This window comes from Colletotrichum jinshuiense, chromosome 3 (assembly GCF_051148585.1).
Source record: "Colletotrichum jinshuiense chromosome 3, complete sequence".
In the NCBI taxonomy this organism is placed as follows: Eukaryota; Fungi; Ascomycota; class Sordariomycetes; order Glomerellales; family Glomerellaceae; genus Colletotrichum; species Colletotrichum jinshuiense.
Window position 1 is genome coordinate 2,853,022 of NC_139310.1, and position 18,397 is coordinate 2,871,418.

General features: G+C 57.0%; 2 protein-coding genes across 2 annotated transcripts; one reads left to right on the top strand and one right to left on the bottom strand.

Moving 5' to 3' along the window:
• Positions 1-14,488: 14,488 nt before the first annotated feature.
• EsH8_III_000799 (uncharacterized protein) lies at positions 14,489-16,522 on the bottom strand (the record flags this gene model as incomplete). The annotated part of the gene is made up of 2 exons (XM_083262524.1): positions 14,489-15,894; positions 15,952-16,522. The coding sequence occupies 2 exons, from the start codon at positions 16,520-16,522 to the stop codon at positions 14,489-14,491; spliced, it is 1,977 nt and encodes a 658-aa protein (XP_083123011.1).
• Positions 16,523-17,360: 838 nt separating this feature from the next.
• Positions 17,361-18,126, top strand: EsH8_III_000800 (dolichyldiphosphatase; the record flags this gene model as incomplete). Its single annotated transcript, XM_083262525.1, has 2 exons — positions 17,361-17,414; positions 17,488-18,126. 2 exons carry the CDS (start codon positions 17,361-17,363, stop codon positions 18,124-18,126), a joined length of 693 nt encoding a protein of 230 aa, XP_083123012.1.
• Positions 18,127-18,397: the final 271 nt, after the last annotated feature.

The window sequence follows — 18,397 nt, forward strand, 5'->3', positions numbered from 1 at the left end:
GCACCACACACGCCTATTCGCCCATACCTACATACAGAGAACCAGTCTACATACATATCCATACCCGCACCCACACATAAACTCAGGACAGGCTACGTAGGTATCAGACACACGCGGGTCGAATAGCCCCAGTTGGACACACACACACACACACACACACATACACACACACCCGTACGCACACAGACACACACACGCACACTCGCTCTCTCTCTCTCTCTTTCTACTCTGTCTCTCTCTCTCTCTCTTTCTCTCACTCCTCTCTCGCATCGCAGACACACACGCAGATACGGTCTCTCCCCCCCCTCTTTCCTTTCCGTTCTCTCATTCTCTCTCAACGCACCCCCCCGCTTCTGCCGGAGGCGAGAGCGAGCCCCTTGCACAAACTGACATCGCTAGCAGCAAAAGTCATGGAAGAGAGTTAACGGCAAGCCTTCAGGGTTGGCACTACTGACCCTGGTGAGCAGGGTAGCATGTGCGGTAAGTAGCTCCGTCGAGATGGAGGGACGGAGAAGAACCTGGCATGGATCGTACGGAGGCACTGGGGGGCCATCTCGAGGAGAAATCGCGGGCTGGGAAGGCCCCAATCCCCTCACCTTGACCAATAGAAGATCCATGGCGAAATGCCCAGGGGTCTAGGAGGGGGTAGGTCGATGAGAAGACTAGACAGAGAATCCTCCGACGGCTCTCGTAGGCCACCGACCCGCAATTTTTCTAGAAGGCCGTTGGGCAGAGATGCCAATGAAGGGCAGAAAACGGAAAGGTGTGTGGGCTAGGGGGTGTGGGAGAGGAGGGGGGGAGGGGAGAATCGGTTCACGAGATTGCTAGAGACCAGGGGCCGAGTTGAACACGCTTGGGGCACACATCCAGTTCAGACATCCCTGTCCGGGTATGGTGGAGTGGACAGGCAATATTAGGAGAGCGTTAATATAATAGACACAGGCGCCTGACTGAGGCTTTTGCTGGCCGACTGGTCAGACAAGAGGCAGTGTCTCTGCTATTTTTTTCGCCGTTGTTCGGCGATGGAGGGGAGGGGAGGGGTGGTCCCCCAAAAAGCAAGACTGGCAACGGCGCGGTTCGTTCAAGCATTCAGGCGTCACAACTCTGGTTTGGTTTGTTTTTTTGTTTTTTCCTTCGGGCTCTGCCGTCAAGTGTCATGACTCTCTTATGGACAAGACGCACCCCAGCTAGCACATGCCGGTTGAGTCGGTCGAGAGGGGTGTGGATGGAAAACGCAGACCGAGGATGAGACCAGAGAGGTCCTGGACATCGGAAGGAAGAGGAAGGTAATTGAGCCGGTCGGTCAAGATGCCATGGCATCGAATGCGTCCCACGACTCGCGATGCTGGCGGTTGCATCTCTCAAGGCCTCACTGCGCATGATTAGACTCATATGGGGATCCGTTATGACTTACATACATGGGCGCTAGTGACCTTACGGGCCAGGCGTAATCTCCTGGCTCCTCCTTTCCCCCCTCGTGTCCGGCTCTTGCGCGGGCTGTTATGATATTGCGACAAAGTGAGGGTTCATGGTTGACCGACTGGAGACAACGTCGTCCATCAAGAACAGAGACGAAGTGAAAGAGTGGCAACCGACCAGCCACAGGAGAAAAATGGGGCGAGAAGGAGGGAAAACACAATTCGAAATGGAGAGGGAAAAAAACAGCGAGGCACAAATGCGGAGGTGTCCAGGCATGTTCGTGGGACGAGTTCCTGAAAGGGAAGCTAGCAGTCTGTGCCCGCACCCGGGCCAGGGGTCCGCAAAAAGCGCAGGGTTTAGGGTCGGTCCTCATCATGGCAGTTGATGGAACCCGGGCTGTGACGGGGCAGTACGTACCGCAGGCCCCGTAGTCCCGCCGCCCGCGCAGGTGCGCAACCCACACGCAAGTCGAGGTGCCGTGTCCAGAATCCCACGAACCAGTCGCATCGCACCTTTGGCATCGTGCTGCCGCGGCGCTGCCAAGGTACTCGACAATTGTGCGTGGAATATCCGAGATGGCGATTGCTCGTGGTTGTTTCTCTCCCCTCCCTTCTTTTCTCTCGAGCGTTCGTCTGGAAGGCGAGATTGGGCGCTCGGATGCCTGGCTCCCCTCCCAAACGAAGAAAGGGGTCCCTGGGACAGAGGAGAAAAAGAGGCAGCCCGGCTCATCAATCAAAACTGGAGAAACGCGTAATCTTTAGCTACCATGCATTGGGGCAATCAACGGGAAAAGGTCGTCACGGGCAAGGCGAGACGGGGAAGGGATCATGGGAAAGAAATGAAAAAGGCCGCCCTGAATAAACACATTCGGCATTGGTCTGGCTGTTCTGACGGGAGAGCTTTATCACGCATAGCTCCGGGGACAGTAGCAGCGGCTCCCGAGGAGCTTCGATTGCCTCTCGAAATTGAGGCAACGTAGCGTAGCAGTACAGGAACAAGAGGCAGTGGCAGCAGCAGATGCACAAGCAGCAACAGTCAAGGCAAGGCAAGGAGGGTGTCCCGTGTTCCTATTCGCAGGCTTTTGGACGGTTGTGCAAGGTACCTGAGCTGCTTTGATGTACCGACATGGATGAGGAGGCCGTTGTATGGTGGAGGGCCGGGGCGGGTGGGTGATGGCGGCTGACCGCCTGCCTTCCTGACCTCACGGCACCTCATCGAGAGGCAAGGCAAGGTACAGAGTATTCAAGGCACTATGCAGTCGCCAACAACGGCGCGCCTTCGAGGTGGATCCCGGCCTGGACTTTGTCTGCTTCTTGGTCTCGGTCACGGCCTTGGTGCTGGGGGCGCGAGGGAGGGGATCACGGCCGGGTGCATGCAGAGAGGATGCAGTAGCTGCAGTAGTCGCAGAAGCTTCGAGCCACGGCTGCAGAGGCGGCCGAATGTAGCTGTTGAGAAGCGTCGGCGGGCTGGGGTCTGGCCGGAGCGGTGGCCACATGGGCCAAGCAACTGACTGCGCTGCGAACCTATGAAAGCAGCCATTATCAGACGCAGACGGGTGCCGAGGGATAAGCAGGACGACCGATGCGATTGCCTGCATGCTGATGCGGAAAGGGAAGAGTCGCTCGCGCCGCCTCCCGAGCGAGATGCGATCGGAGAGTCGTCCGACGGATTTGAGGGGCACGAGGGGACAGCTCGGAAGGTGGAGGCAAGAAGCGGACACGAGGCGGGAGGCAAGACTTGCAAGGCCTTGGGCTAAGATGGCTCGGGTAGCTCACGTACACCGTCTAAGCATCTTCTGGGAAGGTGCTTTGCTACCTTGCGGGCTTCATATCGAATTGCCCAATACCAATAGGCCGATACATATTAATCCAGGGTTGGGTAAGTCATATCCGCTGATGCTATACAATCCGGTGCTGCTTACGGATGATGAGGTGCGGGTTCCCCGATGGCAATACTTTCAATACCAAATTTCGCTGTTCCAAGAAATTCGCAGTTTGGAGTCGGGCCTTTACATAAGTCGACAAGGAACAGACCTCGAGGGCGCGCTGAGTCGTCCAGGGAGAAGAATAAGAGACGGACACAGCTTATACAGATATTCGCCTGGCAATATAAGTAAAGAAAAGGCGCGCCTCAGGTAAAGGCCGGGTTCCAAGTTGCGGCAAGGCCGTAATCAGGGCCATGCTTAGGCTCATGCTTATGCTCGTGGTCCTGCAAGGTCAAGGTCAAGGTCAAAGTCGAGAGAAACGGAACAGTCCGGTCCGTGGCAAGCCCAAGACAGAAGGGAAAAGAATGAAAACAAAATTCCCAGAGCAACAACAAGACCAGACAGAATAGCAAGAGCAAGAAACGGTCAACACACGAGCAACCTTGCAAGAGCTCTGGTCAGAACACCTGCCTACCTAACTTCCTGCCATACTTTATCTTGGGGGCAGGGGCCTCGGGATCAATGGGAAGAAAGGACGATAGAAAGAAAGAGATGCCTTGACTGACACCGACACTGACTGACACTGACACCTGCGTCTGCACCTGCACCTCCCAACTCTCTCTCATACTAGCCCCTCTCTCTCTCCTTCCCGTGCAGGCTTCGGTCCTGCTCTTGGTTCACCTCACCCACCTCATGTCATACCTAGCTCACGGCTGATGGCTCTTGCCCTTGCTCCATCGGGGGGTCGGGGGAAAAGACGGGGAAAGAACCAATGTACCGCCCCGGCGACCGGAGGAAGACGTTCCCATGTTTCCCATTTTGGAGCCTGGTTAATGAGGGCACTCTCCATCGTTGATGCCTCGTGCCAACCTCGTGTCCTCTCATCCCCCGTCCCGTCCCCCGTCCACAACGGTCGTGCTCCCCCCGTGTACCACCACCCACCACCCACCACCACTATGGCCTCTTCCTCACCGACCCTTACCCAGGTCTCCATGCGCGTCCGGACAAGGTCTGCAAGTTTTCCAGCGCCTAATCCAGCATGCCAGAGACTCCAGCAGCGCTTCGACCCTCTTGTTTAGGGCCATGTCCCCGTCGCCCAGTGGGTTGCTTGCAGGCTCTCGCTGGAGAAATACAGTGCCCCCCACCGTGTGAGGGATCGTTGTTAACCTGCGCCGCCTAACGGAAAACTCAAAATTATACCAGGCAGGGTTGCCCAGGCTAAAGGTGCCTTAAGAGCCGGGGGACTGATTCAATCCCGTCACCAAGTTAAGCAATCAGCGTCGCCCATTCCCTATGGCCCAGGCCCCACCTCCCACTTTCTCCTGTTTGTTGCCCCGTCCGCGTCGTGCCCTGTCTCCCACATTCACATTTCTGCCCAGCCAGGTACGTACCTCAGAGTCCGTCCCCTGGCCTTGCACGGGTCCTCCTGCCTACCCCACCTCCTGCCCCTTGCTCCATGAGAAGGGAAAGAAAGGCTGCTCCTGCTCTGCTTCTCGCCCATGCTCCTGCTCTTTTCTGCTCAGGTGGTCCTTCCATTGGCTGTTGCTCTTGCAGTCTTGCACCTGCGCTGGACTGGCTGGCAAGTGCTTTGCCGTGCCCCCTCCCCTCCTCTGGCCGTGCCTAAATCCACCGTGGACTCTGGATGGCAATGGCATGGCCCATGCCTGCCGTCATCGTGGTCCTTCCACTTGACGCCTGTCCGCTCCCACGTCTCTTGTCAATGGTCAATGGGATTCTCCAGTTCTCTCGTCGGTTTTCTTCTGTCCACTTTAAACTGATGGACCCTCTTCTTACTTTACTTAGCAACCAACTCGGCCATCTCTTGCTTCCGACATCTGCGCAACTACGTACCTCCCTGCCGTTGCACCGCACTATCGACTACTGACAGCAACCTCTGTGGACCGTGGCTCCTCTTTACCACGCAGAACAACTCCTCCTTTTCTCCTGCCGCTCCCCTCCATTCCAACCCCCCCCCCCTTTTGCAGCCGGGAACTTCGACATCATGATCAGGACCCTGGACCGGCACGCAGACCCCCGTCGTCCGTGACCCTCGTCAACAACCCACGCAAGTCACCTCATCGAGGGCACATCACCGTCACCTTCTCCACGTCCCCCACAACTACTTGGGCCAGAGAGGATAGAGGGGACAAACGCCAGTGTTTCCTTCTCAGGTACGCCTGCTCCCTCCTCCGTTTGGACCGACCCAAAACAAACTTAATCGCGACCGTCGCCAGCGCCGTTGCATTCGGCTCCTTCTCCCTAGTCTTTGTATCCTTATCCATACGCCCTACCATATTAGCTTCCCTGCTCTTCTGCGCCTTCGAGTCCCATGGTACAGCAACCCCAATTCCAAGGCTAAGTCAAGGTAGACCAGTCAAGCAAATCACCACGGCCTCGTCTCCAAGCTTCGTTACTACACTTCACATCACACCTCCCGACTGCGATGCCTTGTCATGCCATCCCCTGCCCCGTCCTCATGTCTTACCTTATGTAAATTTTGGGTTGCTTTGCCGCGGCAACGCGCTCTTCTCCAAAACCTTGCGCATCTCTTCATCCGTTCAACCAAGGCCAATGCCCGTCTCTTTGCCTCGAATTGCTAACCCACTTCCATCCAAGCTTCTATTCTCTCAATTCTTCGACATGGCCCCAGCACACAAGCAGGATGGCACCCCTCACGCCCCTCAACAAGTGACAGTCAGTACCTGACAGCAGGTGTCAGTCAGTGTGGGCACTGCTGGTCTGCGCTCTCTGCACTGACAATCCAAGCCGTTGAGCTATGCATGCAAGTGACGGCGCTAATAAACGCACTGTCGACTAGCACGATGGAACCACGTCCACTTCAGACCACCTCGCTTCGCTGTCACAGACCGCACCTTTGGAGTGGTGTCTGCAACACCCATCCATTCCCGAAGCCCTCGATAGATTACCAGAGGAAGCCATGAGGTGCAATTGAATCCATCTGCTGCCGAGAGCTCACCCGACCGGCCGGCAGGAGAAGATGGGCAGGTACAAACTCGGTCTTCCTCCCGTCTCCTTTGCAGCTACCAGCACGCGGCATTAAGGCGTATGCCTGTGGGCAAGCAAGTCGGAAAAGGCTTATGTATTCGCTTTTAAGGAACCACTTTGTAAACCCACACGCTCCGGAATAAAAATCGCCTCTCAATCTCCGTTACCGAACCTGGCAACGGACAAACCATGGTGACGACTACCTGAACTATCCAAGTACCTCTACGAAAAGCTCCATTGGGATCCTGCAAGATGATAGTCGTACGAGTTCCCTCAGTTGGAAACGACCTTTACTGGCAGTCCCCGGCGGCGCGGCTACAAGGTCGATCACGGTTGCTCCTGTACCGCCGCTAGAGAAGCGTCTAGAGGTACACCACCGAAATTCACGGTGTCTACCACCTGACTGCCGTATACTACCCGCTCACCCAGTCATGTGTCAGGGCTTCAGACGCTGAGCTTCTCCTCCCCTGGTATTATCGGTCTCTTGCAAGACTTCGCGGATCCTTCAAATCCAATCCGCGCTCCACGGACCTTGTCTGGAGATGGTACAACTTGGCGCTATTTTTGACGCGCCTCACCTATAGAGCGCCCCGTCCAGGTCGCAGACTTCGTCACAGACCAACGTTCGTTGCGGAAGCATCCCTTGCTAGATGTAACGGTCCGGGGGGTCCAAGGGGCTCACGGCGAATTTCTTGTGAGATCGCGCGGGCACGGGGCCCGTCACGCCTCTCGTCAAGGCGGGTTCCTTGTGCAGGTGGCTTGTCCGACTAACCCCCGTCCTTGTCCGTCCACCTTGAGGCCCCTAACAGTCCTTACGGGCCCTGTCACGCCTTGGTTCTCTTGCTGCTCAATGCACCTCTGATTGGCCGACCCGACTAACTACTGCCGACCGTTGCCCAGAGTTCTCGTCATCTTTCTAGGATGGTGGAGATGGTTCTCAAATGGGGGACCACGGCACTCGATGGCGCTGTTGAGACCCTCCCGATTAGTGACTGATTTGGTGGTGGTCTGTGTTTCGAGATCGAAACACTTGACAGGGCTCAACCGGGCTGTGTAGGCATGGGAAACACGAATTTACATCAGATAAACAACAAAACCATCAACAGCCACAATTAGAGACTCGGCCAACACCGGCCTCGAAATCGTCCCCTGCACTACGGGGTCGCCGTTCGGTACGGCAATTCATGGGCCAAATGCCAAGCCCCTATTATTGTTACACGAGTGGTCGAGGATTTTGAGGAAACGACAGCTTGCAGCTCTTGTTTGCGTGTGCAGAGTACTGCGGACTGAGATTATCCCTTCTCACCCATGGCAATATACAGCGAGCTAGGGGCTATATGCGCAATCTATTATATCCCTCCAACTCTGAATAGTCCCCCCTTATTACCAAAGCATTCACAACGCCTACATTATGCCGATGCACTACTTGCCAGTTGAACAAAACATGCATTCATTATTTTCGAGCCGCACCGCATGTCACGGCAACTTGCACAACCCCAACCGCCTTCAACGGCCCTGGGTCATGACTAGTTGGTAGTCGCAAACCCAGGGGCTTAGACCGTCAAGTACCAGGGAATGAAACATTTTCGGCAGCTACGAGGCACAAAGAATCGGCTCCAGGCAGTCGGCTCTCTACAATTTATGGATTTCATGTTGCAACCCAACATGTCAAGAGTCCAAGGCCATGAATTCTCCGACTTGGGTCGCTCCAACGGCATGGAGCCTGGAGACAAGCACCAACAAGCCATGTGACTTTGATGGATCGACAGAGCAACAACCTGAGAGCCACAGGGACGGGCGGGGACAGGATGAGAGCCTCAAGGGCCATGGCTCACTCTCGCGCGGCAGTCGGCTCTTGGTGCCATTGCTAGGCGACATACACGCCATCTCACACCTAAACAAGCAAGAAACATGCTCAGGGGACTTGGGGGGGGGGATGGGAATGGGGGACACAAGAATGGCGCAAGACTCCCCTCCCCTGATTCTCTTAGCCAAGCATCTTGTCTGGACCTTGTCACAGTTGCAAACCGTCTTTACCGAAGAGGGCCGCCCCCTGCAATTGTCATCCACATTTCTCCGGCCATGAACAGATTAATCTGACCTCCACTAGAATCTAAGCTCCTTCGAGGCACGTTTCCGGTACAACAGACTCCTTTGGGACGGTGATCCCCGTCCCGGTAAGGAATCTGCTGCTCGATTGAGAAACGCATACTTTTCCTCCCCCATCTCCCGAAATTCACACCCTCAAGGCCCAAGAAAGTTGCCGCCTCATCGCCTCGCTGGATTGGCCAACAAATTCCAGGTTTAGTAAAGTCCCCCAGGAGATGTCCGGCGCACCCTGGCTCTGAATGCCCAATCTTCAAGTGATGGGCCGATAGATGAAGGTTGTCAGTGTTGAGTCAGCACGGCCAACCATCACGGCCCCGGCGCTGATCCCCCCGGCAAATGTTAACGGCCCCTTACCCCCAATTGACACCGCCGTTGACTCGCAGGTCAGTCGTCACAGGCGCACTGACGGGCGCAAGCCGCCGCACGTGTGGGCTTGTCGGGAAAGTTTAGTTTGTCGTCAGTCGTCCGTTAGGTCGCGCCTCTTTCAGGGAAGGTTTTGCCGATGAATTGCATGCAACACCCGAGCAGTCTGGCCGCATATCAGACGAACTCGACAACAAGCGCGATAGGAATATCCCGTGAGAAGCGCAGCATGGCAAGCCCTGCTTCTTTTTGCGCCCAGCATACAGTTCGTGTATGGGTCCAATTCCGGAAGCCATTATTGTCCCAGGCAGGAAAGGGGCCGGTTGTTGACTCGCAATCGCGATCGAACCCGAGGCGTCGCAAGCGAGCATCTGGGTCAGAAGATGGAAGCGATCTTGTGGCGCGTGTGCCGGATAGCATGTCGGACTTGGCGCCGACATGCCCAGGGAGGCCTGAGCGGAGTGCCGCAGTGCAGCCAGCGAAAGATTTGACCGTTCAGCAATTGCAACCGCCGCGCCGATTGGCCTTCCAAATCGGCCTCGCGTTCCGAAAGTAAGCTGGGGTGTATATGACTGACAAATGATTAAGACGGTCAGAAACGCCCTCAGGGCCTAGAGAAGCACTTGGCCCGAACAACCTACATATGGTCCGGGGCTAGCACATTCTCTGCAGTCGGCGATGTTTGGCTGGACGACCGATGAATACCTCCAGTCGCTCGCAGGGGCCTCGCACTGGCGCGCTTGCTGCTCTGGCTATGTTTTGATCTCATTCTCTTTACCGGGGAGGGTTGAACCCTGCCGCAGAGTTCAGACCAAATCACCCAAACATTAACGCATGTATCGGTCGGGGCCTTCAAGCACATGGAGCACAGGCACGGCGACCGAGGCCATCCTACCTACACCTTCGATCACGAGGCAAATGCACCGACGGCAATACTCTGACGACCATTAAACATGCCCCCAGTGATAATGGTGGAGTGCCAGCCTCGGAAAATGACGATCGATGCTGCAGTATCACCCGAGATTGCCTACATGAGCACAGCAGGGCGAAAGCGCAACAAGGAAGTCTCAGCCGAAGTTGGTCGCAATATTCTTATTACCCGACCGACTATAGAGCAGAAACAATTATCATCGCTGTCGACGTGTGGCGGTGCAGCCCTATCTTTAAACGGCTTTGTTTAAAACTTGCTTTACGATTGGAAATATTCGGCTCCCCTAGGCGCCGTCATCTCCGTTCCTTTGCAGGGGAAAAAAAAATTCCGCAACAACTATTGAGGCTATGTAGTGCCCCTTGCGAACTACGAAATTTCCGACCTGCCGATCATGCACAAACGAACCATTCTGAGGGTGCGGATATTGGCCGATGGGGAATATTGAAAATTTAGACGGACGACAACTTCGGACCTGCCAAGTGGGTGTGGAAGAGCCTTGGACGCCTATCGGCAAATGCAACAAGGTGGTGGGAAACAAAACACGCGATTTGTTTCTCGAGTCCATGCTGGATGGAATATGTACCCCGCAACGCGCAACGCGAATTATCCAACCCACAATGCCCATCCGCTAACCCCCCTTTGTCCCGCTCGCATCATCTCCTTTTGCGAGATCCCGAGATGAGATTGTTTTTGCGAGAGCTTCAGGGAGCTTTTGTTTCCCGGCCCCGGCCATTGCTTGTTTCTGCATTCTGATCCCCGTTCCCCCCGGTCGAGGACTAGGAGCAAGGCATGGGGGAACTTGACCGGCACCGTGATCCCCCCCCTCTTTCTTTCAGCGACCTCGATTTAGCCTGGAAGGGCCGAATACAAAGCCTTGCATTTTTCCGACCAATCTTCTTAGCCAATTGGTATATTCGGCCCTCCTCGTCCAGCGTAGCTCCTTGGGGAGAGGTTGACAGTAGAAACAAAGTGCGGCTGCTTCTGATCGTGGCGTCTTTAGTGCAATCCTAACCCCACTCGAGCGGTTCCTACACTGCCCTACCGCCTGTCGCCTGTCTCCTGTGTTGACCTCCGAACTACGGCTTAGGAGTTAGCGATCAACAGGGTCGCATTCAAGGGCAGGCTTGCAGTGGAGGTTCGAGGTCTTCCGCAGAGGTTCTATGGTGATAACATCGCTCCTAAGCCCTCGAAATCTGTATAATTCTCCCGGCGCTGGTTCGATGGCCTCCACGATTTCAGCGTTCATCCGCGAGAGCAGAGCATTGTTCCGGCCAGCAGGCGACCACGGGTGGCCTGGTATTGACCGAGACGACACAGAGCGCCCGCCACGCTCCCGATCCCAGGTCTCCTCCAGGCTGGAGAGTATTCCCCGGCTCGAGTGCCGTCTTATGCCTGGCCCAGTCGAGCCATCACCTGCCACTCCGGTCCTTTTGTCCACCCCAAGGCCCTGCTTGAGACATACCGCAGGCACCTACCTAGCTGGCGTTGCAACAATCTGCGGCCGCAGTCATACGGCGCTGCCTCAAGACGGGGCATGGGCAAGTCAACTTTCGGGAGCACGTACACATATGCTTAAGTATCATCGATGGGCAACCAAGCATACGTAGCTGCCATCGGCGGTGCGGCAAAGCAGGTCAAGTGCTACGGTACGTGGCAGACCGCGTGCTGGCAGGGTGACCGGATTCGCCTCGTTCGTCCCCCGACCAAGGCAACAAGGACAGACGGGTTAGTGGTGTCGTGTTCTGTTTCGTCGTCGCCGTCCATCCGGCGCCGTCCTCGAGGCCCTTGTGTCTATCAACCCCTAGATCCATGCCGCAAGCTCCTCCCCGCCTCGATCACTACGTCGATCTGCGTCGTCAACGACTGTCATCGACAGAAACCAAAGTGACGACAAACGTATCACGGAAAGGTGACATCTGGGCAGCTTTCGTACGATTATGGCGATCGGGCCTCAGCTTCTCATGCCGGGTCGACTCGCGCGACTGTCAGAGCAAGGTGCTCTTGAAACCCTCCCACCCTCCTCCATTCAGCAGAGTCGCATTGAATCGCAATGTTCTCTCCGAAGTAAAAAGTGGAGCTATAGTCGCAAGCCCAGGAGACCTTTCCCCCCCTCATCCCTTACCCTCTGCCCGCAATAGCTGGTCGGGCGTCTGGCTGGACTTCTATTCGTGTTATCCGAGTGTTTGGTGTTTGTGTCCACAACACTGGACGCTGCGACGCCGCCGTCGTCAGTCGTCTCGCGGGCGTGCGTACTATGCGTACGGAGCTTTTACTTTCTCTCATCCTCCACTTCTATGCTACCTATTATTGCCTCGCCCGCTCTTGGCCACACTCCACCTGCCTTGAGCAAAGCCGGGAAAAAGTGTGAATCTGGCGAGAGCCTATTAGCAATATTGCGACGTGGGTTCCTTCCATGACTGCACAGAACTTACGGCACTTGGACCCCTTCTCCACTTCCTCGTCCGCGTCGTCTACGTGCCTGATCCTCATCCGGTTCAGACTTCCCCGGGTCCATGATCCATGAGTAGTAATAGCCCGAAGAAGTAAGGAGAGGGTAGGCGTAAAAGAGCCAGGCGGGAGACAGACGGTCACCGCCGCACGGGGCCGAAACACCGAGAAATCTCGAGGCGTGCGTGATACGTAGGCTCTAGTCGGCTCTAAAAAAGAATTCCTTTAACTTACTCCAGCCGATAGTTTTTTCCTTACGTATGTAGCAGTAGCGGCTGCCGGAATGAAGAGCCATCATTTCTGCACGCCACTGTTCAAATCTGGCAGAGAGGGTGTGTTTGCGGGTTGCACACGCAGCGGCCGATCAGAGCTTGATGGGCTACACACCCGCCACCCCCCCTTCCTCCACATCCTCTGCCCTGCAAGAATTCCTAGTAGCATCTGTCCCTGCTTCATGGTTTTCCTGCCTTGGACCTAGGAACCTTGCGCTCTATAGTATGACTTTGGATCTTGGACCTCTCTCACTTGGGCTTGTACCCCCCCTCCCCTTCTCCCACCTCCCAATCCCCTCCTGCCCACGCCCCTTCCTTGGTTCTGCAACGGTGTTCACAGTGTACTGTAGCGAACTGTGTTAGTACAGCAGGGCTAGACTTCGGATGTTTCTTTACTGGGTGGCGGCGGGTTGCCATGTCTTTTGGCGAGAGCCCCCCTCTCCCCCCCCCTTGGCCATCGCTCTGATCTGCATTGGGTTCTGCGTCTTCTCGCAAATGAGCATGCCACTGGCGATGGGCTGCAGCATTATGCGCAAACAGAACAGCCTGGCAAGAACGCTAGCTAGGGCGACTAGCTAGCCTGACGCTTCATGAAGGGGGAGTTGGGAGGGGGGCGGGCGGGCGGCAGGCAACCCCCCTCCGAGTTTCCTCCTAGACACGACAACAGCTAGCCCGCTGCCCGCCCGTCCGCCTCCGTCCGCCCCGTCCGCTGCTTTCGAGGTGAAAGCGCCATCTTGGGCAGAGGTAAGCAGCCGTTCTCTCGTAGCATTCCAGGAGGGGATGCCTCTTTCTCTGCCCGCCTCGACGTTCTCGCTGTTTGCTCTGCACCCTGCGTGGTTGTCATGTCAAGACAATCCTCCGGACCACAAGGCGGGGAGGATGAACCAGGGGGAGCAGAGTTCAAGGAGGACGGGCTCGAGAGGGGATACGGCGAGTTTTCTTTGGGGCCCATCCATCATATGCGCGCGCGAGTAGGATAGATATGGGATGCATGTGTGCGTGGTGGCAACGAACTGCGACGTCAAGCATGGGCGGACGGAAGTTATCCTGATGATCAGCGAGAGAGAGAGAGACGGGGGAATCCTCTTTCTCTATCTATCTCTTCTATCTCTCCCTCCCTCTCTCCATCTGTTCATATGAGCGGCGTGGGACCTACTGGACCACGAACAGAGGCGCCCCCCTCCATCGCGGCCCCGACTTCTGCGTCTCCATGGCCTCGCCATATCGTCCCGCCCCCTTCCCCAACGCGCACAATCTCGTCTCCTCCCCTTTGGCAGCGTGCGGCTTGCCCGGCCTGATGGTATTGCCAAACGGCAGGCGGGATGCCATTGCCGGATGCCGCGCGAGTGGGAAGAAGCGAGGCGGCGGCCGCCGCCGCGGACAGGACTTTCATTGTTCGGCCGGGGGCTCTGGCTCCGAGCTGGAGTGCAGTGCCCGCCAGGCAGGGGACGAAAAGGGACCGTCTCCGCGCGCGCGGCGTCGTCGTCGTCGTCCTTGATCGTCGCTTTACGCCACGGCGGGATCGTGGTCTCTGTAAAACGACGCAATCAGTTCAGGAGAGAGCAGATTGGAGGGGGCGGAGGTTGAAGACCAGAGATCGCGGTTCCGGGGCACTCCGTCGTCCCCCGGCGCGATGGGGAGGGGGGGGGGTTTGTGGTGCCCATGAAATTCTTTGGCCTTTTGGAAATGAACTACCGTTGTTGAGAAATAGGGGGAGAGAGGAAGGGGACGGGGGGGGAGAGGCGCGGCGGCAAGGGTCGCGGATTGTTTGGCTGGGCCGGCCGGGCTCGATGCTGTGCGACGTGCGTCCCACAGCCGATGCGGCATTGTCACGATGCGTTATGCAGTATCCAACCAAGCTCTATAACGTGTTGTATTCATTTCGCTTCTCTGGTCATCATCGTTTCGTCCATGTCTAGAGTTCGGGCGGACGCCTCAGGTCCCTAGCCCCCCCTCTCTCCTCCCTTCATGTCCTTGGATCATACCAAGCTGACTGTCATCCAGCTGAGCTAAAGGTCATTCGTCGTCGCTATCACCTTCCTGATCAATTAGAGCCATCTGGACAAAGTGCCTGATCCAAGCTTCCTGTTGCGCGTCGAGCTCGCCGCCATCGGCCCCGGCACCGCCGTGACCGTTCTGCCCGTTTCCGCCGCCGACCACGGGCACCCGTTGTGCCTGATTCCTCTGTTGGTTCTGCCGCCGACCACCCCGAGCGTCCGCGCCCCTGTTACCGCGTCCGCCACGGCCACCTCGCATGGGAGGCCCTCCTCTTCTCGCCGGAGGTGCTGGCGCTGGCGGCGCTGCGGGCGGAATAGGGCCATGGGCTGCTCCTGCTCCTGCTCCTCCTCGGCCGCCCCGAGGAACTGGCTCGGCCCCTATTCGTAGAACAAGGGGTCCCTCTCTCGCAAAGCCACCCGCCGGGGGGCGCGCTTCCTGGGCGCCGTCGTTCGCCTCCGTTTCCGAATCGCTGTCGTCTGGCTCCTCGATCTCGGGGACCAGGTCGATAACCTCGACGGGCTCGGGATCTGCGTTTTGCGCCTGCCGCTGGCCGCCGGCGAAGCCGTTGTCGACGTTATCGCCGTCTCCGCCTTCGAGCTCCCACAGGCGCATGTAGCAGGACGTGAACTTGCCGTTGGGCTGCTCGTTGAAGTGGGCGTAAGGGTTCCTGGGGTCAAGCCAGGCAGAACATAAATAACAAAAGTGTGAGGCGCACCGGAAGCAGATCATGTGGTTGCATCCGTGGGTCTTCTGCGCCGGTACGCCGCACGTAGGGCACGGTGTTGTGTGTAGGTTGATATAGTCGATCGAGGCCTGCTCCTCGGCCGAAATCTCGCCCTTGTCTCGCTTGGGAGTGCAGCGGAAGAACTCGCCGTGCCATGACTGGTAGCAGCGGCTGCAAAAGGCAAGGCCGCAGTCTTCGCAGATGGCCAGGAGATCCCCGACGTCAAAGCCCTTTATCGACTTTTGCTTGCCGTTTGCGCCGTTCTGCCCCTCGGCGCCGTTCTCCTCCTCGTCCGTGTCCTCGCCCGAACTCTCACCGACGGCCTCCAAGCCCTCTGGTTTCCTGTGCTTCTTCGACCTCGCAGCGCCGTTGCACCAGGATCGGGGGCAGTAGATTGTGTTCTTGTCGGACTCGAGCTCGTTCTTGTACTTGAGCGTCACGTAACGTGTCACCATTTCTTGGGACAGGCCCATCTGCAGCAGTTCACTGGGACTGACGGATGTTTTGACCTTTCGCTTCTTGCCCTTGCCCGAGCTTGATCCCTTTTCGGCGCGGTCCTTGGAACAGTTCGGAGCCAGGCAGCGGACGGTTGCCAGGTCTCCTTCCGTAATGGCATTGTTGTAGAATTCCTGCAAGCACTGGGTGCAGAAGATGTGCCCGCAATCGAGCATCTTGTGACACACTGAGCCTTTCTTGGGGTCTGCATGCCGGGTTAGCAGTTTTGTTCGTTTGGCCGTGCGCAAGAAGAACCGCATACCTAGACAGACGCCGCAGTCAAACGTCTCCTTTTCAAAAGAGGCCCGGGCTGCCTCAATGTCGTAGTCCAATATGGCTATTTTGTGCAAAGGGTCGATCTCCAGCGCGCCGGTTCCGTCAACCATGCCAAACACGTCGTCCGCGGCCTGCTGCACGTGGTCGATGTACGTGAAGGCGACCATATCGCGGCCCATCTCCTCCCATAATCGCGGGCCGTCATCCTCCAACTTTGTGGTAACAACCTTGGACAGCCACGGCGGCGATGTTGAAATGCTAACTCTGGGCGGCTTCTCCGAAGGGTAGCCCTTGGGCAGGTCTATGCGGACGGCGACGGCGGGGAGATGGGAGAGCTCATGGGAGTCGACCCGGGGCTCGATGCCCGGGAGCTGGGAGGCGGCAGGTACGTCGGCGTTGGAAGCAGCCGGAAACGCGACGGTCACGGGATTTGCGGGATGCACTGGGAGCTCGATGGTGAAGCAAAACGGGTTCTTGTCATCGGGCTCGATTTCGGGGAAGATGGCCTGCAGAGCGCTGAGCTCGTCGCGGCGCGGGTCATCGCTGTCGGCGTCCATGGCTACCGGGTGACGAGGGCGTATTTCATGCTTTCCGACGCCCAAAAAAATAAAAACAAAAAGTAATCAGAGCCCCTTGACGCTATCGGGAGGGTCGGGGTTTGAGAAAGTTTCGCGCTCCTATGGATTAGCGACGGGCATGGAGATGGATCTTGAGAAGAGCAGCGAGGAACTAGTGGCGAGTCGCAAACGGTTGTGGTATTTATTCAGAATAATGGAGACGGTCGCGGAACCCGCGAGAAGTGCGACTGGCTATGGTAGGACCATATTGGTCTCTCGGGCAAAAGGGTAGGGGTTCAGTGAGAATGCGAATATCGCAACTCCAAGAGTCCGGTTCAAAAACTGCTGGCCGGAAACTTAACAATGAAATGATGACTCTTTGCCGCGACGGATCGCGGGGCAAAGAAAAAAAGAGAGGGGGGGGGGGTGTTGTTTAGTTAGCTCTTGCCGGCTGACGAAAGAGAGACGAACCGGCAAGGGTCCAGACTAAGCCACAAGCCACAGAATGCGGAGCTCACGATTGGCCTGAGCTGGTAGCTATGCAACCTGACGTAGTTATGCAAATACGGAGAAGAAGTAGCTGGAAGCCCGGTGCGCCAGCACAACACTTTGACATTTCTAGGGTGCTGTGCACCACGATCCGCGACATCAGCTCGAACTTTACCAGCCCCCTGGGAAGAGTCGGAATCTAGCTTGCTTCGCGCTCAACCATCTCCCTTTGCCGAAGCACATGGAGAATTTTCTTCTCGAGTCCTTTAAAACCCTACGTCTCCCAGAGTGACTGCCATCGAACTTGAGCCGAGGCCGGGAATGCAGCCGAAGCTCTGAAGCCGAAGTTATGGACCAAGACACGAGACCTCTAGCCTCTCTCTCCCTCACACACGTCTACTATGTGAGACCACCTCCGCCCGCATCACCATCACCCCCACGCTCGCAGACGGCTAACAGACATTTTTTGAATCCAGGACCCCGATGACTACCTCTCCCTCCTTTGCGCATGGCTCGCCCTGCTCCCGCAAGCCCTCTGCATCGTCTACGTGACCCTGATCTGGTCCACCCGCGAGGCCGAGATTGCCCTCATGTTCGCCGGCCAGCTGGGATGCGAGGCCATGAACTTCGCCCTCAAGCGGCTCATCAAGGAGGAGCGTCCCCGCCGCATCCACGGCAAGGGCTACGGCATGCCCAGCTCCCACGCCCAGTTCGTCGCCTACTGGTCCGTCTTCCTCGCCCTGTTTCTGCTGGTCAGGCACCGGCCCTCGCCCGCGCGGCGGCACCACCGGCCCTACTCGCTCATCGAGCGTGTCGTAGTCAGTGTGGGCGCGCTTGTCATCGGCGCTGCCGTGGCGTGGAGCCGGATATACCTCAACTACCACACCGTCAAGCAGGTCTTGGTAGGGTGCCTGGCCGGCACGGTGAGCGCTGTGGGCTGGTTCATCGTCACGGCTGCTGCGAGGGACTTTGGGCTCCTGAACTGGGGCTTGCAGACGCCCATCGCGCGGCTGTTCAGGTTCCGGGATCTTGTGGTGGAAGAGGACCCGTGCCAAGCTGGCTGGGACAAGTGGGAGGAGAGACGCGTCGAGGCGGACAAGCAGAAGAGCAGATGAGATGACGATGAATAAATTCAACCGGGTTGCACAAACATCACATGACACTGCCGCACTTTGCTTGACGGGTTTCTGCGCATCACACAAAAGGTAGATAGGGCCGTTTTTGCTGCTTGTTTAAGCTCTTTATGAGCTCTGTGATCCATTGAGCTATCATGTCTTCTGAAAGGTAGTCTTAACACCCCCCCATCTCCATCTCGTGGCTTTCGCCCTCTGCACTGTTCAAAATGTCCGTCTCGTAACTAGTTCATGCCGTCATTTCCATCTCCGA